Consider the following 23,826-nt stretch of genomic DNA (forward strand, 5'->3'; position numbering starts at 1 on the left):
GCATGTCAATAAACTTCTGGCACAGTACATCCAGCACATGCGGACACATTCCATAGGAAGGACAGCTCTTGCCATGTGCTAATGTGCTGCACACCATTAAGCGCCATGCAAAGCTATAATAGTAGTGTGCCTAGGCATGTTCCAGTATTTATACATGTGAACATCCATGTACATGCTAGTATGTTTTCCATGTGTTCCATCCTTGAGCTTCATATGACTGTTCTTCACATAAGCCAATGAAACAACAAATAATTCAAAGGTATAAACTATACTATACAAACCTTAAGCCCTTCATAAAGTGCACGTGAGCGGCAAGAACGAAGGCATGCATGATCATACTCTGATCGAACAAATTCACGCAGTCTTTGTAACTTTTTTCTACGCCGCCACTGCTGCCATGACCAGGCAAGTGGATAGGCAAGTATACATAGAATGCTGTAGATTGCACCTTCCCACCACTGATAAGCAGCAAGGGCATTTATCTCATCAACAAATCTATTGTATGCATCCTCATATCTGTGAAAGAATACGAAAAAAAAATATTCAAAATCAGTTTAGCTCAAGTATACTGTTTTATTTTAAATAACTGACAGGATGAAAAAACAAACATTCATCACCAAAAGAGAATCACAAAAAAGAAAGGGTAATGTTTAACCAAGGTAAGAGATTCATAAAACATCCTACTCACACTATCTCTGTAATTTGTTCAGGGGGAGAGTGTGGAAGATGCCAAGGTTCACTAAAGGTGTTCGGGCCCATGAAGTACATTCTATGAACATGGCTTTGTGACTCCTCGACCCTGTTTGTTTCCAAAACCTATAAACAAGAAAAGATGTCATAACCACAAATGACATAATACTTGTCTTAAAAATGTAGAATAGAGAAATAACTAAGAACCTCGTTTAATGACTCCAGAAAGGGAAATGAATGATCAATTTGAGACCCATGTTGAGTTGGAGCAGGGCCAGGTAACTCATCCGTACCAACAAATTTCATCCGTGCAACACTTAGAACTAGGGCTAACAAGACAAGAAGGCTAGAAAGAAGAAGACCAAACAACCATGGTCCACCAAAAGTGTTTATCAACTCCTCAAGAGCTGTGTAACAGTGTGGCATATGATATCTTTCAGAAATACATTTGTATGGACAAGGGGTTTCAGCAACACCTCCTGTTAGAATTATTAGCAACTTCAAAAATAATATCACAGAAAATCCAATAAAAATTCATCAATTAAGCTAGTATACATTAAATGTAATACTAATATTACACCAATACCTCCAAACAAATGGATCAAAAGACTAACACATAATTTACCAAATACTCAAGAATGCAAATTCAGCTATTATAAAAATATGAAAAATAAATGTTAGGCATACCTCGAACACTTGTGTATACAGCACGATGAGGAAGTTCATTAGAAGGGCATTGGAAACATAGAGTTTCATCTGATCCAGTAACATTCTTGAATGTACCCAGAGGGCATTCCTGTAGTATATAAAAAAAATTTACAGTTCATTACAAAGTGAAATATCAAGGTTATTAACAATATTGTAATATGAAAACCAAAACAAAGATACCAAAGAACAAGTAAATATAGCAGAAAATAAGGACACTAATCACACAATATTGTTGACTTTCAAATGCCACCATTTGTCAACGATATTCACAACCATCTATAGTTTAAGTAACGAAAGCTACACTGGTCATTTATCAGCTTGCAGATTGCACTTGCTATCAAACAAGGATAAAAGTGCTATAGTAGCAACGTATCAATATACACATTATTGCCACATACTGTACCAATGAGAATACAACAGCACACATTAGCATGCATCAAATCTACCTTTTATGGACCTCTGCACATAGTAGGACAAGCACGGCACTGTGCAGCACTGCCTCTACATTTTGTACCAACATGTGATAACCACAGGTCTGTCACACAATATCATAGCGCTCCACCACTTCTCTCATATTCACTAATTAATACTGAATCTAAAGACGAGACTAAAATGATAATAATTAAGTAATTCGGATTCTCGGAAATCTCAAATTAGGCTCCATGGCTTTAGAATTATGAACCTTTACATTAAAATTTTAGGAGTGCAAACAATAGTTTGATACATGGGCAATTAAAAAAAACTTAAACACAGCACCATATATTGGTATTTAAAAGTTAAAACCATGGATGCACCCACCAAGCAATTTAACTTTGCAACATTTCCTTTGCTGTTATTTGCCGAAACATTTTGTCAGTTGTTTCTCTTTGTTATTTATCTTCTTTTCTCCATTTCACGTATTTTCTTCTTACATTTTCCTTATTGTCATCCCTATTTATTTGTCCACCTCTTCTATGTTATTCGTTTCCTTTTTCCCCTGTTCTATTGTTTCCAGCAATCCTATCTCATGGTAGTTGTTTCCACTAGTAAATAATAAGGTCAATTAGTTAAGATCAATTGATCTAAACATGTAAGTTATCAACATGTAAAAACAAGATGAGCCCCTTTACACACACGCACAAGCAAGATCCTTTACTATATCTATTCAAACTGATAAACAAGAAAACTATATCAGGAATGTGCATGGTTAGCTTTCTTAAATTCATTCTAAAACTAAATGGAAAAAGGATAATTCCTGTTCAAATTCTTGGAACAGTTTGTTACAATACATCAAGGCTTTACGAACTAGGATATAGTCATTCATCAATTCCCTTTCTGTTTTACTAGTGCTGCCACTCTCACTGAGTGAACTCTTGCGTAATACTGATATGACTGACCTAAGGTCATCATTTCATAGACTCACTAATGTCACATAAAAGGCCACCTTAGAAGAACAAATAGAACTAAAATATGTGAAGCACTATAATATTGTACAGTAACTAAACTAAATAAAAATGAGAAGAATCATATAAAATGCCTTCATGGATAGAGCACAAACTAATGAGTTACCTCGCAAAAAATTCCATACAGGCCTTTGGGGCATGCTTTTCCAGTAAGTGTTCCATTTTCCCCTGCCAAACCATGGCCTTTGCTGATGCCACCCCTGTCAGAAGAAGTGGATGATTAAGATGCAAAGCAATAAAAGTTAACCGTATTTATGTAAGATTTTCATTATTCATCAATTATTTTATATAACAAAAATATTGCAATTGTATTTTGTAAAACTTCATTAGATAGAATTCTCTTTGTTAGCTTTACTAAACAAAAAAAGAACATGTATCAATGCATTAGGCAAATTCACGAGGACAAAAGCTTCTCATCAGTGACAGGTTTAAAACACAAGTATTAATCGACTATAATGAACTAACACAAAGATGTTTCTAAAACTGAATATTAAGCATAAATAAACTATTCCAAAAGTTTAAGAAAGACAACCTCAAATAAAAGAACATCACACACAATAACAAAAGGTACATGACCAACCAGGGCCAGGATTTTGGATTTTGTTCCCAAAGGAACGGATTTGGAGGCAGGGATTAGACATAATATGTTAATCTATTGACAAATTTCAACCATTATGAACAAAAATAATATGCAACTGACTAGTTGCAGAAACAACAAAAACAACATGTGAATACTTTATCATTTAACTAATGTATCCTCTTGCAAACTTACAATTCATGAAGTAGATCTTTATAGTTTTATTGTTCAATCAACATTAGGTCTTAGTGAACAAAATTCATGTGGTTGACCTGAAAAAGAATGCACAGTATCAGGTTGAGATTTAATAACCCAATTATACGTGGGTCAAGTTAGGACTGAGTAGATTGTTGTCAACCCAATAAAACCCTGACCCAAACCCAATCTAGCTGACCTTAACTAATTCCACAAGACTAAAGGTTATTCTTCTTTTTGTTTTAACTAACAAGATACTCAAGCGTTACATACTTCATCTCCATCCACATCAATCAAAATCATGCTCAACTCGGCTCCTCCACTGTTTCACTCAGGTATTGTCTTGAGAAGACATCAAAAGAATCACAAATGATATAATATTCCCAACTATGCAGGAAAACCATAATTTGCATAAAGCAAGATCACATTAATTATTAATTACTACAAAAATATTTTAAGAGAAAGAGATTGGACTTTCTCTATTCCAATAGAAGACAAGAACACATTCGTGAATACTTATCCAACCTAAGGACTTGAAAATATATTTGAACTGTGACACTGTGACAGTCTTTGCCAGAGTTCTAACAGTACAACTCCATATACCATAGACGAGTATTTAGGTGCCACACTGCCAGCCAAATCTCAAAAGGTACCATGTAATTAAAATATTGGCATGCCTAGTCATGCAAAGATATATGAATACCAAGACTTCAAATTGCAGGTTTAAAATCTAAATCCAGTGTCAATACCGGTTGGTGGTCAAACTGGTCACTGATTGAAAAAGGCGCTCGGGCGCTCGCCTAGGCGCTCGGGCGAGGCGAGGCGAGGCCCGAGCGCCTTGCTAATGTCCCAGGCGGCGCGCTTCAAACAGGCGCCGCCTGGGCGCTCGCCCGAGCCCAGGCGCTGGGCGCTTCGGGCGAGCGCCTGGGTAAACCAAGTGACCGAACCAGGATTTTAGGTCCGGTTCGGTCCTGGTTCGATTGTTAGTTGATTCAATCGAACCAACTCAACCAATATAACCCTGACCCAACCCTAACTCGCTGCCGTTGCCACTCCCGATCCCGATCCCGATCTCGATCTCGCTGCTCGTGCCTCCCGCGAGCCCTACCGCTGCTCGCGACTCCCGCGAGCCTTCCCGCTGCTCGCGACTCCCGCGAGCCCTCCCGCTGCTCACGCCTCCCGCGAGCCTTCTCGCTACTCGTGCCTCGCTCCCTTTCCCTTTCCCGCTGCCGCTGCCGCCGCTCGCCGCTGCTTCCTCGTTTCTCTGTCAGGCTCAATATACAGTATACTCTTAATATTAAGTTTATTTGAATTTTGAAATGATTAATTTTCAATACTATTAATAGATTAATAATATATTATTTTGATTTTAATGTTGTTAATTTTTATTTATATTTTAGTGCCTCGCTTCGCTCGGGCGAGCGCCTGGGCGAGCGCTTAGCGCCTCGGGCGTTTTTGAGCCTTGGCGCCTTTTGACGCCTAGCGCTTTTTAAATCACTGAAACTGGTGTGGTTCCATTACGGATCAACGTACCAATACATTGTACAGATTGGTACTGCCTGTACCTCGGAGAAAGAGGGAAAGAAGCGGGAATGAGGAGAAGAGAAGGAAAAGGATAATTATTCAGAGGAGAAAGAAGAGGAATTGTATAGGTGGGGGGGGGGGCGGAGGTGATATTCACTGTCCAGTGTGTCCAGATATTCAATGACCGAACTAGATGAAAATGAAATCACCCACTTTGCATCCTGATTAGTTGTCAACACCTGATAAATACCAGCTCATGCTAATCAATATGAGAGATATTTTAAACCTTACGGAATACAACCAGGCACGAGCATGCACATGCATAGTAATAAATACATAATAAAAGCTATGACAACAGCCCTTGATTGCTGCTAACAGAAGCAAGAATTCCACATACAATCCACACAATACAATACAAATTATGCTAACTTGGTACACACATTTGAGCAGAAACATAAAAAGCTATGCATTCATGCTTGTAGGCAATGAAGTATGGAATGTGAATGTTAGCCACATAATGCTTAAACTAAGAGTCAGTTCAGTTGTCCATGAGCAAGCTGATTTCACTTAACAGAGATCAAAGTTAACCTGCATAAGAAATGTGACCTGTTGGGCCAAATAGGATCTAGTTGGAAAAGATTGGTAAGCGAAGCTTGAATCTGTATTGCTCTGTGGTTTGAGCCACAGTCTTAAGCAATATATACTCAATTTAAACCTAAACCTGCATACTGCCTAACTCTTACGGAACTAGCTGTGTTCATAGATTGACTTATATGTGCTGCAACAAGGTCATGTTGAATTGCAAGCAATTCTTGTTAAAATTACCATCAATACCAGTAACCAAGCGATTGGTCCACTTTACGATTTCGCACTACCCACAACCCAATATGATCAAAGGAAATTTCAGTTTTAGAAGCATTTAATATACTAGAGGGAAATGACTTCAATGATAACCATATCAAATTTATTGCAATATACTACTATATCAAAATGGCTTTCAAGAGAAACAAGTAGAAATTATTGAAATATACTATATCAAAATAGACCTAAATAAATCGTAAATCTTGTATGGGGATAGATCTGAGTGAGATCGTACCGCATCAAGCAGGCCCAGCATATGTGATTCGTTGACTGTACTGGACCTAATATTGGAAAGAAGATTCAACTAGCTTGTGGGAGCTCCTTTCAACAAAATGCTTATCAAAGTGTATACAAAGATGTCTCTCACAATCATTCTGATATGACACAAGATATTATCTAACTAATACTATAATGAAGTCCTACAGCCTATAAATTCTTAAGGAGAGCTCACCAATCACAGCATTGTAAGGGCACAACATTCACTAATATAAACTTTCAAACTTACATAGTTTGAATGGCAACCTTATTCCATTAAGTTTAATTATTATCAGACATATAAGAATAAGACAGACATATAAGAATAAGAGAATGCAGACACAAGAACCAATCAAACCTCGTGTTTATGGTTCCCTTCACAGTTGCAACTGGAAGATATTCATCCCCTGTAGAAATGTCGGACCAATGGAAGTGAATCCTTCCACCACCACCTCCTCCACCACCACTTTGACTGCCATGCCCACCAACACTTGAAAGGATAGAAGAATCACTGAGGGTCAAAGAATGCAAAAATAGAAGAATAGTACCACCAGAACCACCACCAGGCCCTCCATCAGATGAGCCAATAGTGACACCAGCTTCCATGAAGTCTTCACCATCTGCTTCAACTGAGCCATAAACAGACAAACTAACCAATGGATGCTCCATCGACCCTATCACTGTAAAGGTAATCATGATAGCATGATAATTCCAAGCCGAAAGCATCAACATGATGTAAAAAAGTATATAACATATTTCCAGATATCAGAATTCATATTGTACATGAACTTTTACAACTACATACTAGCAAAATATGTCAAAAAACGTAATTGATGGTAGATAAGATATACCTACGATACCACCACCACCAGTCGAGGATGGTACAGTGTCATTACCACTACCACTACCAAGCTCACATGGCAATTCAGCATTTCCATAAGCAATGCCACCCTTGACAATGCTTCCACCATAACGGCCATCTCCACCCCTCCCACCGTGTCCACCACCACCACCTAGACCATTGCCTAATATATTTCCCCGCCCAACACCACCTTTGCAGCCTGCATATGAGTAAAACAAGAAAAATTCAAGTTAAATTTATCAATTAGTCACTTAAACATCATAGTTGATAAAGAATAAAATAGGAAAAAACTGAACAAGAGAGAAGAAAAAAATCTTAAACCTTATCAAATTTCATAGGAAAAAACTTATGTTCAAAAAACCTCTTAACGTACTTAAAATGAAAAATTAAAGAGACAAGTCAGCCAGCTGGCAAGCATAAACTGACCAGACATGTTGGCCAATTGAAGTATTGAAGTATTGAACAACCTACAATGATGATGAAAAGAAACAAATAGTGTATATGAGTTTTGTTCAAAGATTTTTTTCATTTAAAAAATAGCTTAAAATAAATAAAGTACACTTTTCATTTGACCACTTTCATGATAAACATGACAGTAAAGCCTATAGTTGCTAAATGGGTAACTATCAAAAAGTGACAATACACACATTTATGGAATATGGATAGCCAAACACACCCGAAACATATATTAGGAAGTGATTAACTCCAACAAATCATAGTTTCATCCCTCAATCAAACCAAACATGGCAGGAGAATCAGGGAACCACCAAAGGAATCTTAGTAATTCTAAAATCGATAGAGAACAAGACTTGTAATTGATTTTGATGTTATTAGTGTATTGTGATGGATTGAACCATAAAAACACAAACAAACACTTTCAATTTTGTCAAAAGAAATATGCTAACTAGAACCAGCCTGCATAAGTTGACCAAATTTGGTCCAAACACTCAAAAGCAACTAAATCCTTTAATGAATCAATGGAATCAAAACATCTATGTTGCCAGGTAGCCAGTACTTTTAGGCTGGCAGAATATAACCCACTACACTGTTTATTTCAGTGATTTAAAAAGCGCTAGGCGCCAAAAGGCGCCAAGGTCCAAAAACGCCCAAGGCGCTAGGCGTTCGCCCAGGCGCTCGCCCGAGCGAAACGAGGCGCTAAAATATAAAAATATATAATATAATTAATAAATATAATTATTTAAAATTTTAAATAAAAATATGCTATTAAATTAAGAAAATCTAAGAGCGGTGGGAAGCAGTGGCGAGCGGCGGCAGTGGCGGGAAAGGGAAAGGGAGCGGGAGGCGCGAGCAGCGGGAGGGCTCGCGGGAGTCACGAGTAGAGGGAGGGCTCGCGGGAGGCGCGAGCAGCTGGGAGGGCTCGCAGGAGGCGCGAGCAGCGGGAGTCGCGAGTAGAGGGAAGGCTCACGGGAGGGCTCACGGGAGGCGCGAGCAGCGGGAGGGCTCGCGAGAGTCGCGAGCAGTTGGAGTCGCGAGCAGAGGGAAGGCTCGCGGGAGGGCTCACGGGAGGCGCGAGCAGCGGGAGGGCTCGCGGGAGTCGCGAGCAACGGGAGGGCTCACGACTGGGCTCGCGGGAGGCGCGAGCAGCTGGAGGGCTCGCGGGAGGCGCGAGCAGCGGCAGCGGGAGCAGGAGCGACGAGCAGCGAGATCGGGAGCGGCAGCGGCAGCGGGTTAGGGTTGGGTAAGGGTTATATCGGTTTAGTTGGTTCGATTGAACCAACTAACAACCGAACCAGACCTAAAATCCTGGTTCAGTCACTTGGTTTACCCAGGCGCTCACCCGAAGCGCCCAGCGCCTGGGCTCGGGAGAGCGCCCAGGCGGCGCCTGTTTGAAGCACGCCGCCTGGGACATTAGCGAGGCGTTCGAGCCTCGCCTCGCCTCGCCCGAGCGCATAGGCGAGCGCCCGAGCGCCTCTTTCAATCACTGGTTTATTTCATTAATAACTGAGAAAGACTACGCACTTAAAATCAGTGAGGGAACAGAACATAAATGGTGTATGTAATATATGTAAGACATCATCATTATCTTTAAACCAGTTTGAAGTAAATAGATCATACCCAAACCAGTTGCACTAATTCTTCCAGTAGGAGACACAACTACACTTCGTGCCCTATGGAAATGAACAACAGTTCCTTGAACAAGTCCAGCAACATCAATATCTTCAACACGACAAATCTGAAAAGAAACAGACACCCACAAGTAAAATTCTAAGGCAAATCGAAATCCTAGAAGAAACAGAGTTGAAATAAATAAACAAATAAACAAATGCAAAATGAACTACCTGAAGGGTGAAAGATAATGAAGAATTAACATTGCAATCTTCTGGTGGATGAATCAATTCCAAAGGACAATCTTTTTCCTCACAATTCAGCCTAGGGGCCCTAAGACCACATATGATCAATGAATTCAACTATATAACCAGACATCATAACACAATAATACACAAGCAATGCACACAGATACTTCTCAAAAGAAACAAAGACAAAAACTAACAAAACCTACATGTCATCACCGGACGCATTTATTAGTGGACCCCTCAAAACAGAACCAAGTCCAACCTACAGAAAAACCAAATAGTAACTATACATTATAAATAAAAATATAAGAAACAAAAGTTCTTGAGATGGTGGATCTAAAGGGTGGAAATATGGGATGATGAGTTTGTTCATGAAGAGAAGTTTTAAAAGCAATTATTAGCAACCATATGATGCAAGTTAATGCAATGAATCCAGTCTGTACAAAGTAAAAGACAAGCATCTGTAGGAATAATATTCATCAGTTATTAACATCATTTTTCATCTTGACTAAAAACAGAAAAACATTCTTGGGTACACAGCCAGATATAAATTTCCAAAAGCTTGAACATAATATACATTGAGCGATTCCAAAAGGTTGCCGGCGGTGATCAAACTCATGTTAAGCTATGCATACATGTTTGCGAAAAAAGGTGGCTGCACGCATGAGGCTCTTTCCAAGGTATAATAAACAGCCTTACCCTGCAAGCAGAGACTGTCTCCAAGATTCAAACCCATAATAGTCTCATTGGTTGAAAATTTAACCTATAAGAATCCCTTTGAACTACATACCAAAATACTCTTCTTTAACAATCACCTGGAATCTGCATGTGCCAATAGGGAAGGCTAAATCACTAGAATTACTTCCTAGAGAAGATATGCATGTGAATCATCTAATATGATCCTCAAAGAAAAACAAAAGGTGCGCCTCATATCTACACCTTGCAAAAATACTATTTTGATTTAATAGCCTTTTAGCCCCAGTCCCAGGAGTCCACAAACTTCTAGATAAAAAAAGGTTTCAGAATGCCAGACGTTCATTCAGCAAATGATCTTCTAAGTATTCTACATTGTATAAAAAAAGGAAGAAATTTCCATTATATCAAACGGCATACATGACACACACATAAACACGTAGACTCGAACCTCAGACCTATCACTTATGTAACAATACACTAACTAACTCGGATGTCTCAGCAGAGACAAATATTTTACAACATCAACCAATAAAAAAGACTCTGTATTAGTTAACCCTAAGTCAACCATTAAAGCATCAAAAAGAAAGTTCCCTTGAGCGGTACACAACCATGTAACTATTTAACTCTGAAGCTACTGTCTAGGACCTTTATTAAGATTCCAAGAACAAGATGAACAAAGGAAAGACTATAAATCATTCCTCAGCCAGTATAAAATCTTATAATATACAGTATAATATAATTAACAAACAGACAAAAAAACATTGTCTGCTAAGTTCTACCAGTGTTCATGACTATATTATGAGGTAAACAAAAATATATAGATGACCAAGGATGTATCTGTAGCGATGAAAAATATATTCAACTATGTACTCTTCAAAATAAGTGAAATTCATGTGTGGCCCTCTAAATTACCTAAAATCGCAAGCTTATAGAAATTATATAGTTTATTCCAAGGTTCGCAATACCGTACCGTACCGGTATTTCGACCTGGGCTCGGTACTGGTATGGTCCGGTATACCGAGCGGTACACCCAAATGTATCGAGCGGTACACCCAAGTGTGCCGAGTACTGTAGCAGTGCTACAGTGCACTCAAAGGTGCGGGCGGTACGGTTCGGCAGACCCTGATTTATTCACACTCATGAAATTGCTCACAAGGAACACATTTTTGCATAAGTTACAAAAAAAGTAGCAATCCACCAGTCAATCTCAAGTACAAAGGATTAGAAGTGTCATACATCATGGTTTTGCATTAAAAATAACTTGTACACATAAATGCATAACCAGCGTTACATGTAGATACACAAGATAAGCAATTTAGCATTAAGTTATAAATACATGATAACAAAAGGTGGAAAGAGAAAAAAAAAAAAGACAATATTTTGATCAGAAACAAGAACAGGTACATCATTGAGATAATATTGTGCAGATTGCCAAAAATAACTATAAAACAATTTAATGTTCAAATTAACAAATATGCCAATTGCCAAGATTAAAGGATAAAAGAATCTTCATGACTCAAGGATAAAAGAATCTTCATGACATATTCGACTGCAACAGATCTTGTGACCAAAACTATTATGCAATTACATATACTAAAGCATATACACATTGCATAAACACTATATCTTACATGGATGCTGTAAAAGAGTGACAATATCAGACGTTGTGCCTCAATTAGATCTCCAGGTCCAGATAAATTAAGCAGGCCTTGACCATGAACTCCAAGATTGGCATTAGAATGTATCATGGAAGATTCCTGACATAGAAACAAAGCTAGAAAATAGAGCTTCTGCCATCTTTTGCGCACTACTTATCTTTTTTTGGTAAAAAAAAAAAGGACTAATCACCAAACAAAATTCATTACAAACTTAGAATCATTAGACTACCTTCAGAACAATCAAATTACTCGCCTCAAGTAATGAGGTTGCAACTAATGCATCCCCACCACCATTAATGAACATTTTCGAATTCCACATCAAAAGCATCTTCACAGACATTCGTAAAGCCCCAAACACCTAAATTCCAAAAACAAAATGAAAAATGCTGATATCAGATTAATGACATACAAGAGAGCAAGATATATATTGAAAGAAAGAAGTGAGCAGTATACTATGAAAAAAAAGAGTGAAAGACAGTGGTGAAAAAGATATTTAACTCATTAAATTCATTAAACAACCAAAACGCATCTATGAAGATAACAGCAGGCAAAGATGATGGATTCTACTTGATAATGTGTTGGTACATAACTACATACAAGAATTGACAATTTATATGAGAAAATTTTCAGGATATTTTATCATGAAACATGATCAACCAACAGTTAGTTTACTAAAATTGTCATCAGGATGAATTCAAATTTATATTTGCACTTTCTTAAGCAATTGCAAATAGTACAACTAATTCAGAACAATTTCACCAATTAACAGGACTTCAAAGTTCCATAATGACTATTCATTACAGTCAAAAGGAACAAAGTCCAAGCATGTAAATGCTAGGTACAAGCAAATCTCAACCTCATGGAATGCCAAAGCATAGTTTTATCCTATAGTTCATTTTCCAAGTTTGCTTCAATTTTTGTAAACAGCCAGTTATGGTGCTAAACAGGTCAGTCAGCAAGCTGTTGATGCAACTATATCAAATTAAACACAAAAACACACAGAGAAAAGAACATATAAAGAAGCAAAAGTGCAGATTACCATTCACTATATGTGGCAGCAGAAGCAAATGCCTAGTGACAATTTGCTTGAGTAGACATAGAAAAGACAAGAAACAAATACTTAGAGTGGGTGTGTGGGGGCACCTTAATTATTGAGTCACTCATCAAAAGTTCTTCAGCCAATAGCTCAAACTCGGAGTAAGGGTAACGAGTCAGACCAAATGCCAACATACCACCAGAAAGAAGGCTAAGTTGTCCTTGAACCTGAAAAGAATATAGTAAAAGGCAAATTCAGAAGCATGTGAATGACTTATCACAATATGAATTTAATTATTGGACATTAGAAACAAAAGAACTTTGTTTTGTTACCATAAACGACAAAAGAAGTACACAGTTACCCACATCAAAGACATTCAAACATATACCCACATCTAAGTCATCTAAATCAACCGTTTTGTGCAACATTTAAAACAAGCAATACCATGCATAGAAACATTTAGAGCAAATACATAATCATGTTCGAACCTGTAAAGAATATAGTAAAAGGCAAATTCAGAAGCATGTGAATGACTTATCACGATATGAATTTAATTATTGGCATTAGAAACAAAAGAACTATGTTTTGTTACCATAAACGACAAAAGAAGTACACAGTTACCCACATCAAAGACATTCAAACATATACCCACATCTAAGTCATCTATATCAACCATTTTGTGCAACATTTAAAACAAGCAATACCATGCATAGAAACATTTAGAGCAAATACATAATCATGTTCTAATGTGACCCAGAAGAACAATTCACGAAAAAGCAGGTTTCAATGGACCATTAAATACAAAACTAGATGCCTTTCAAATCACAATGATTATGGCAGACAACCACAATCAACTATTATATGACCCACATTCAAATTTTTAGTATATCTTAATTATCCATGACAGATGGAGCAAAACTGAAGCATTTTTTCATAATAAAACATGAATCTTACTAGTCAAAGGAGTACTTGAACCCAGATAAATGATAAATAACAGGGTCCAAAGTAAGCAAAGTTAGGTTAACTATTTTGTCAGCGTTTTCTAAATTTACCTAATTTTAAAGTTACAGCCGTTAGAATCCATTGAGAATGGTAAAATAAACAATTACATACAACAATATAAGACAATTTATGTACAAAATATCATTTACATACCTATATCACTTGTTTTCAAGATCAATAGAGAAATATAATCATATAGCAATTCTAAAAGACAAAGGAATACATGACACCAATTGCAAAATATATGGATCAAGATGACATTACATGCATAAGTTAAATTTCACTTGTCTTTTGTAACTTCCCCAAAAAATAACTTTTTAATGAGCATAAATGTAAAGCTATAAATTTATGATTTGGTCTTAGCATACACTTGACCATTAACAATACAGAATTGATTGTATATTCTTTAATCACACAGATATAATGTTATTTTGGATATTTAAATTAAACTACATAAGCAATTGCATATGCCTTAGCATTCCACATATGCACCATGTGATAACTTGACCACCCACATACTGCAAATCCCTTTTCTAATATATTGATTTCATATTATGATTAAAAGAATTTTTGACTGGTCTCCGCCAGCATAAGGGATTTGCACAAACTAGTGTGCCAAGTTATATCATGCAGACAACATATCAAAAACCCATAAACCCAATATAAAAACCTTGTAAATGAGAACAATTATCTCTTTAAAACATGTCCTAACCAAGCAAAAGCACAACATGCACCACTAATATTCAAAAACATATTATAGACATTTTGAGTAACACAACAGATTAGGCATGTTGTGACATGTAGTCATAGCAGATGTTTTGGTATATAACTATTGATCAATGACCAAAATAATATAAAAGAACAAGAAACTGACCTGTACGCGACTCCAAAGTAAAGGAACAGCAACTTTGGCACAATTTGTAATGAAAACATTAGTCCAAAGTGGCTGATAAGGGAACTCTAGTAAAAGTGTATCAGTCTGTGTTGACAAGTTATGGTTGCTAACTATAAGGCTCTTGGGAACTGCATCATAAAGAGTCCCTGCAGCTCCAGCATTTTCAGGGCAACCAAAACTCCTTCCACCTGCACAGACAATATCACTATACAGCATCCAAGAAATTCAAAATCCAGCGACATTAACAAGAAAAGTGCTAACAGTTATCATTAAGTCCAAGAATGGAGAATCTGAAAAACAAAGAATGCACTTAACATATGAAAACCATGGTTTTGAAGTGCTTAAGCATAAGATTTTTGGCTTACCCTGGTAAGATAAATTGGGTACATTACAACTCAGTTCCAAATAAAAGATTATAAGAACATTAAAAGGTATATAAAGAAAAGCAATCAAACAGTGACTAAGGGACTATCCAAAGTATTGGTGTTCCTTACAAGTTCTCTCATTCAGCTGGGGGAACATAAAAGGAGGTGTTGGTTCTAGAAAGTCAAGATACAAAGCAAACTGTAAATGGTTCAAGCAAGATGGAGATGAAGTGTGCTTCCCTAAGTAACAACCATTAGCTTAGTCTAGCAGGAATTTGTATCCAAGCAAGTTTAAATTAGCTAAGAAAAGAATAACCACGCAAGAATAAAACAAAAAATAGCAAAAATAGATCAGCATGCAAAATAAGAATCCTGCAGTGTGCATGCATATGGTTAAATGCACAAATAACAGGCACATGAAAATTAACGTATGCAAAAGTAAAATAAACAAATAAGTACAAATATCAATCAATACTCGAAGATGGACAACCATAACTTACCGTGAACAAAAACACGTGGATCATCATGCCAGCTAAAAACTGCAATAGAAACACGTCCTCCTCCGCCACCAGCCAAACCACTACCACCAGAAGCACTTATTTTTCCAGTGCCCTTCCTGCTCTTCAAGGAGGAATTAAATAAACCCCACACACAGTTCATGATAATTTAATATGAGCATCAAACATCATTTCGTCATTAAACGAATTATACAAGTTTCCATGGAAAAATAAGGGCAATAATTGACATGCACTTATACAATGTCAATAAGAAGCTAAAAGATGCATGATATCTTTCCTGCTTAGTCTTGAATCTTGACATTGGCCTAGGTAACTGGACTATTTCATCAACCTTCATATAGGCTTATAAGACTAAAGAAGCTGTCAAGTCGCTAGGACTGCACAAGCTTGATATGTTTTCCCATAGATATATGTGAAATGTCTAACACAAGTGTATGTAAAGTGATTGTTCAAAGTTATTGCCAAGAAGCTTGGAATTATCATACATACATATGTATAATCATGTAGGTTCATTGTGCCAAAACTAAATAGGTTGCCCACATAATAAATAGTTGTATGTTATTACAGCTTATATGGTAAGAATCATCCTAGCATCATAAGGGCGTCATAAGGCATCTACAAAATTACATTTATTCTATAAACTATAAGATATCCTAAAGTTGCTCTAGAACAATTTTTCTCCCCATATGAATGCAAGTTTTCTATTTTTCAAAAATAATATAATATTTTCCAGACAGAAACAAAGCCAAAAAGTGAGCTGACTTATAATCAGGTTCATCAATATGGTAAACCTAGGCAACTAGGCTACCATCAGGGAGTCAGGCTAGGTCTAATTCCCAGGATGACTCACGTTATTTGAAAATACGTAGTCCTAGAATAAAAACAGTAACACCAGCCATATGCAAAATAATGGAAAATTTAAAACCAAAATAATTGGGAGAAGGATAATCTGGATCTCAGAAAGTAATCTCACTCGATCAGTTCCTAGCGAATATCATAACAGAAAAGAAACTAAAAAAACAACAGCAATTCTTATATCATCAACAGGGCACGGCCGAATGGGCAACACTTTACACATGCCACCTAGGATTAGATCACAGAGCTAGAGGATCCACGCATATCGATGCAGCCGAGCCTCTACCATGTCAACACTAGTATGAGCTCATTGTACTCGATCTTATGGTTTAGATGTACGATCATAATTGTGGTCTTGATGTATGATGATAATTGTTCTTTTTTTTCCCAAGTCTTATTGCTTTTATGATATAGAGCAATAGATCAATAACAATAGCCAAAGTTCTAGTACACTGCAACGATGCAACCTCCGCAACCTTACATGTCTCAATCATACTTGCCTTAGGAGGCTGCTCTGTCATGACCCAAGCCTGATGGGCAAACTGGTTTATCAACTTTGTTTGACCCATATCACTGGTCAAAATGCTTAAACTGAAGTTGACAATAATACACTCATCAAACCTCTATAAGTCAATATTAATCTTGCTCACTTTCGATATGGGACTAATCAGGGTTTTACAATCTCCCGACCCAGCATAACCTAGATAAAACCCTAGCATGGTGCATGTGAGGAGTAGCCCAATGGTGGCTCCACGCCATGACAAGTCCTCTGACTTCATCCACGAGTAGCCCTTTCCTACTCGAACTCTCTCACCAAACCCAAATACTACATCGGCTCTAATACCAAATGTCACGACCCAGGCCTGATGGGCTTATCAACTTCATTTGTCCCAGACCACCGGCCAAAATGCTTAGGCTGAATTTGATAGTAGTATACTCATCAGACTCTTATAAGTCAATCTTAATCTTACCCACTTTTGATGTGAGACTAATCAGGGGTGTTACAATTGTAACACCCTAATTAGTCCCACATCGGAAGTGGACACGACTAAGATTAGCTTATAAGAGTCTGATGAGTATACTATTATAAATTTCAACCAGTGATTGCAAAAGGCGCTCGGGCGAGGCGAGGCGAGGCCCGAGCGCCTCGCTAATGTCCCAGGCGGCGCGCTTCAAACAGGCGCCGCCTGGGCGCTCGCCCGAGCCCAGGCGCTGGGCGCTTCGGGCGAGCGCCTGGGTAAACCAAGGCGACCGAACCAGAATTTTAGGTCTGGTTCGGTTGTTAGTTGGTTCAATCGAACCAACTAAATCGATATAACCCCAACCCTAACCCAACACTAACCTGCTGCCGCTGCCGCTCTCGATCCTGATCCCGATCGCGATCTCGTCGCTCGCTGCCACTGCTCCCGCTGCCGCTGTCGCTGCTCGCGCCTCCCGCGAGCCTTCCCGCTGCTCGCGCCTCCTGCGAGCCCTCCCGCGAGCCCTCCCGCTGCTCGCGCCTCCCGCGAGCCCTCTCGCCTCCTGCGAGCCCTCCCGCTGCTCACGCCTCCCGCTGCTCGCGCCTCCCGCGAGCCCTCTCGCCTCCTGCGAGCCCTCCCGCGAGCCTTCCCGCTGCTCGCGCCTCCCTCGAGGCCTCCCGCTGCTCGCGCCTTCCGCTCCCTTTCCCTTTCCCACTGCCGCTGCCGCCGCTCGCTGCCGCCGCCGCCGCTGCTTCCTCGTTTCTCCATCAGGCTCAGTATACTCTTAATATTAAGTTTATTTGAATTTTGAAATGATTAATTTTCTGTAAATAGATTAATAATTTATTATTTTGATTTTAATGTTGTTAATTTTTATTTATTTGAAATTATTGTTATAATTATATTATATATTTTTATAATTTAGATACTTTTAAATAATTATATTATATATTTTTATAATTATATTATATATTTTTATAATTTAGCGCCTCGCTTCGCTCGGGCGAGCGCCTAGCGCCTCGAGCGTTTGTGGACCTTGGCGCCTTTTGGCGCCTAATGCTTTTTAAATCACTGATTTCAACATAAGTATTTTGGCCAGTGGTTTGGAGAAAACGAAGTTGATAGACCAATTATCCTATCAGTCCTGGGTCATGACATTTGATACCAAAGTCGACATAGTATTTGAGTATGATGAGGGAGCTCGAGTAGAAAAAGGTTGCTCGTAGATAGAGTCAAAAGACTCGTCACGGCATGGAGCCACCACTATGCTACACCTCACATGCACCATGCTAGGGTTTGGTCTGGGCTATGTTGGACCTTGATGAGAACATCAAGCCCCTGAGTGGGAAAAATTATAGCACCTCGATTGATCGTACATCGAAAGTGAGCAAGATTAAGATTGGCTTATAAAGGTATGATGAGTGTATTACTATCAACTTCAGCTTAAGCATTTTGGCCAATGGTTTGGGCCAAACAAAATTGATATGCTAATTAGTCCATCAGGCCCGGGTCATGACATGCTCAGATTGCTCATTAAAATAAAGGTCTAGACGATAATGTTTTTGAATAGGTTTGGTTTCTTATACTCTTAAGGCCAAACCAAAACCATGCCCTGACAAACATGTATGCCACTAGTTAACAATTTATTTGTTACGAAGCCACCCTTTTTCTTTGTTATTTATTCTCTTCCTACTTTTCACAACACAATCTCACCTTGAGAGTGAATAAAGTATAAGCAGTGAAAGAACCTTATTAAGTCATTCTGCAATGAATTTATTTGGTGTCAATTGGATGCTCACAATTTATGGTTTCTAATGCTTTATAAACGGGCCAAATCATACCATGCAGCCCAGTAAATTATATTGCAAACAAATGATTGCAAAAATCTAGAGGGTTTATCTCCAAGAGACAGGAACCATGTCATCAGACCCAGTCACCCAGCAACTTAGGTTTAGGACCAATTCAACCAAGAAATTTCTATAAAAGAAGATACAAATTTTAAAAGCATATACAAGACTCTCTAAGCAATTCAATCCTACGAAATTGGTAATTCAAAGGTCACACTGATCGATGATGGGAATAATAAAATAGAAAATCACTTTAGAATCCCCATTCATCAATTACTTCATCAATTACTCGGCACTTCTTCTCTTACTAAGTTGGATTTCTATCAGTAACATGGCCCTCTCACAGCAGCTTGTTCATCAGGAACTGGCTCATCCTACTACAGTTACCACAGCCTCTCGGACTAGGTGAAATACAGCATTGTGCTCCCACTTTTTGAGCATCTTTCACATAGGCTTCCAACAAGGGTCAGATGAACTCAATCTCTCACAAACAATCAATATTGCAGTATGCTGGCCCATGTTTTCATTTCTTTCAACAAGATTTGCAAGATATGCATGAAGATCAACCAAATCTAAACCAAAAGCCTCCAAACTTTTGTGAAATTCACAAATTGCCTCACGTCTAATTGAAATCAGTGTGTCCAATCTCAGAATCATACAATTCAAAGAAACCAATTCTAACTCAATTGATTGGTGTTCCAACCAATTACCAGTTGATTGATTCCAGTTTTAGACAACCCTCCAATTACTGATCAAGCTTAACAAATTAGACATCCAACCAGCCAACTTTCCAACTAATCCCAGTCCAAAAAATTTACATAATCCATTATGCTTAATACAGGCCAGATCACAACCAAAATCATATAACTAATAACAAACCTAAACCTAGGAATCTTAATATTTCTACTATGCACCAACAAAACTAGTTAAATCAATCCCAAACGTCGTTTCAAGCAACCAGTATTTCTTATTTCCCTTTACCCTCAAACACACATATGTCTCCTATAATATTCTCCTCTACGGGTTACAAGAGTGGTTTCATTTGTTAACTCATGCTTGGACATGCAACCTAAACGTAGACCAATAAAGCAGATGCTGATATGGAGCACCATGTGACTTGGATTTAAATGTCAAATAGAAAAACATATTTCTTTTACTCTAAGTTTAAGTTACTAAAAAAATACTGGTCTGTAACTACCACAATAATTTAAACTGGCAAAATCATATGTGAAAGTATATATTGTAATGGTCAACACTGTAGTTTCTACTGCCCCAAGCTGAATCTGAGGAAGTAGTGCTTATTCATGGAGAACAGTTTTAGCATTAGCTACTTCAGGAAATCATAATTTTTTAGCCTTTTGTTTTAGATCAAAATTTTATATTTCTGTGCTGAAATAGCATCCTGATTTTATTGTGTTACCTAAAGTTGAACAAAGCATCCAGGTTTATGATGTTTATGATAAGTACTACCAGCAATCAGCTAGTATAATTTCCACCAAACAATGCTGTGTGTGCAATATAATTACCAACTATAGGCCAAGTATGCTAATTTGAGATCACAGTCCGCTTACATTTTAGCCGCACTGATGAAGATGCTCCCACCTGACCCTCCACCACCTAGAGAGCCACCCTCACCACCATCCGCTGTAATACTACCGTTAACCTCAATCACATCATTGACCACCAAGTAAACCCGTCCACCCCCTCCCCCTCCATAATCCTTCTCCGTGCTTGTCGAGCTGCCCTTGCTGCCGTAGTTGTCAGGTTTCATCAGCGTGGACCAGGAATATGCATCCCCTCCCCAGGAGTCCTCCTGTGTCTGCCCCTCTTTCACCACGCAGCTAGCGCCTCTCCCACCATGCCCACCGCCATCCCCATTAGTCCCCGTAGGAACCCCACTGGTCTGGGGAGGCGGATCCCCCGCCAGCGCTACCGTATCAATCGCCGCACCCTCGGCGAGGCTCATGTTGCCCGCCTGCATGCGGACAGTCCCAGCCGCAATCTTGGCATTCCGCCCGATCCGGATCTCCCCCGTAAGATTGACGACGATGGAGCACCCGGCGACGGAACAACTGAGCACCACGTCGGGGTAGAGAACGAAGCTGCCGTGCGCCTTGGCAAAGAAGTCGCTGGACAGCTGCACACTGGTGTGGAGCTCGCAGAGGGTATTGAAGTCGCCGGTGCCGCCAAGGTCGCCCTCGCAGGAAGACGAAGGCGGGTCAGGGGGCGATGGCGGCGGGGCGGGCGGGGAGTAGTCGTGCCACAAGGATTCATAGCTCAGGATCGAGAACCGCTCACTGCGATACGGCCCGTCGTCGTCCGCCACCGTCGCATCAAGAGCGGACGCCAGCCGAGGGTTGTCGATATCAGGGAAGATGAGGAGGAGGAGGAAGACACGGACGACGACGACAGACGCGGCGGCCATGGGCGGGGGAAGGGGAAACTCATGAGAACTGGGGAAACCCTAGGGCGTCGATCGGGCAGGAATTTGGGGAAGAAACGATCCCCAAACCCAGCGTTGGGTTGGATTGGATTGGGGGCTTCTCCACTCTTCTTGCTTTGCTTTGCCAAATTTGACGAGAGGACCGAAGAGAAGGCGATACGGGGATCGCTCGCATCAAGCAGATGCTGCTATTTACGGTCGCCCGAAAGGGATGCGAACAGAGAAGAGGGAAAAACATGGGCGAGACACGAGTCGGCAGGCGAGAAAAGGAGAAGAGAAGGGCGGTGAGCGCACCGGTCAGTTGTGCGGACAGACCGAACCCGCCTCGTGATTCGCAACCCGTTGATGAGATAATGTTGTTACGTGGCGAAACGTTGATGATGGAGCTCGCGTTCCCTGTTCGAAGACGGACAGCGTAAACCGAGTTTTGCGGGGTCTTTTTATAGAATTTCGGGTTGTTAATATCACTTAATTTGCTAAAAATAAAAGGATGAACTTTTGAAGGAAAAAAAAACCCTTAATTATATAATTACTTTTAATGATCAAAATATATCTAAAAAAAGTGCATTTTTTTAGTCCTATATTATGAATTAATTTATCATGTTGATTCTAAATAATTAAGATTTATGGTTTTATTATTATTATTATTATTATTATTATAAATTATGAGTTAATCTGATTCGATTGACAAGTTAATTGACTAAGTAATAATTATATTATTATCAAAAACAATTTACCTCATCAAGACTTGCTAAATAATATTCAATTTTGATAATCTCATTGATCGACTCTATGTATCTTTTTCCATCATAAATTTATAATAATTTATGTATCATATTTATATATTTCTTAAGTAGTATTTAGATTTTTATAATAAACATAAAATTGAGAGATTTATTTATATTTTTTTAATGATAAATGATGAATTTGTCAAGAGTTTATTCATGGATTTGAACAAACTAAATTATAAATCACAAGTAATTCTGCTTTGAAAACTGTGTATTAACCATTTCTTACTATTATTTTTTGACATTTCCTTCACCGCTGCACAGTGCGGAAAATAATCGGTTTGGGTTGGGTGGTCGGTGTTTGCTCTTCCTTTGTCGCCAAGGAAGGATTCAACGTTGGGCGTGCATTTGCACAGATTTGCTGCGATTAAGCATTGATTGGATCTTTCGGCAAAGTAGCTTTTGGGAGAAACAGACCATTTTGGATCTCATCCTCCGTCGTCACGAGGACTTCAACGTCGTCTGCATGCCTTTAACGTACCGTAGAGAGAGAGAGAGAGAGAGAGAGAGAGAGAGAGGAAAGGAGAGATGGGGATTAAAAGAAGGCATAGAGGACAAACGAAGAGCGAATCAGAAGTGTGGAACACAAGTTGATGAGATAAAATTAGCGTGTGGTGAATTGACATCTTCGGCTTTACGAAGCTATTGGATTGGCTTTTCTCGAGAGAACAAAAAAGGTGACATGGAAAGTGCATTGCTTGTGTTGTTGCGAACTAACATGTTCTCGGCGTTTCAAAACACTTGCACAGAAAAGGGTGTTTGTCTGTCTGTGGTTTCTTTGTAAGACAAGTATTGATTAGACTATTGATTAGCATTGGTTTTGTTGTTGTTATTATACTTTTGGGACGTTGTTCTAAACCATGTCGTCACAATCCTTCGGTGACTAATTCTTGCGCATCAGAGTTCTCTTCGGTATTGTTCATCCATCACATCAACTACGGCACTCGACGTGCGATACACAGCACTATGCCAAGGATGATAATATATAAAGGGGACGGAACCGATGATCATCTTATTAAGTAGAGAAATCTAATTTGCACGAAGAAAATATACGAATGAGGATGGATCTCTTTGCTTTAATCATGTAATTTGGTTAATGATTAAGCTTTACCACTGTTGTGAAATTGTACCATCAATCATTGGTCAAGCCGATTCGATCAGGACCTGAAAGTACAGGGACGTTGAAGAGAAACCATGGTGGCTTTGTACGACGTAATTCATCGGGCTCCGAGATCAGTGAAGTGACACCTAATTGGTCTTTCGGATGGAGTCCAAGCATCCGAGATAGGCTCGATATTGGGCCAAGATGGATTCCGTCACATTGGTGAATTCTTG

At 39.0% G+C, this 23,826-nt stretch overlaps 1 protein-coding gene across 1 annotated transcript; it reads right to left on the reverse strand.

Annotated features, from left to right (window-relative positions):
- Positions 1 to 241: 241 nt before the first annotated feature.
- Positions 242 to 21,940, reverse strand: LOC135657445 (uncharacterized). Its single transcript, XM_065175964.1, has 16 exons — positions 20,832 to 21,940; positions 15,582 to 15,697; positions 14,696 to 14,904; positions 12,927 to 13,046; positions 12,013 to 12,141; positions 11,757 to 11,882; positions 9,636 to 9,691; positions 9,415 to 9,514; positions 9,191 to 9,308; positions 7,104 to 7,313; positions 6,611 to 6,932; positions 2,947 to 3,040; positions 1,378 to 1,486; positions 898 to 1,169; positions 689 to 816; positions 242 to 516 (listed from the first exon to the last, which is right to left on the reverse strand). The coding sequence occupies exons 1-16, from the start codon at positions 21,683 to 21,685 to the stop codon at positions 267 to 269; spliced, it is 3,213 nt and encodes a 1,070-aa protein (XP_065032036.1). The 5' UTR covers positions 21,686 to 21,940; the 3' UTR covers positions 242 to 266.
- Positions 21,941 to 23,826: the final 1,886 nt, after the last annotated feature.

This window comes from Musa acuminata, unplaced genomic scaffold (genome assembly GCF_036884655.1).
Source record: "Musa acuminata AAA Group cultivar baxijiao unplaced genomic scaffold, Cavendish_Baxijiao_AAA HiC_scaffold_259, whole genome shotgun sequence".
NCBI lineage: Eukaryota > Viridiplantae > Streptophyta > Magnoliopsida > Zingiberales > Musaceae > Musa > Musa acuminata.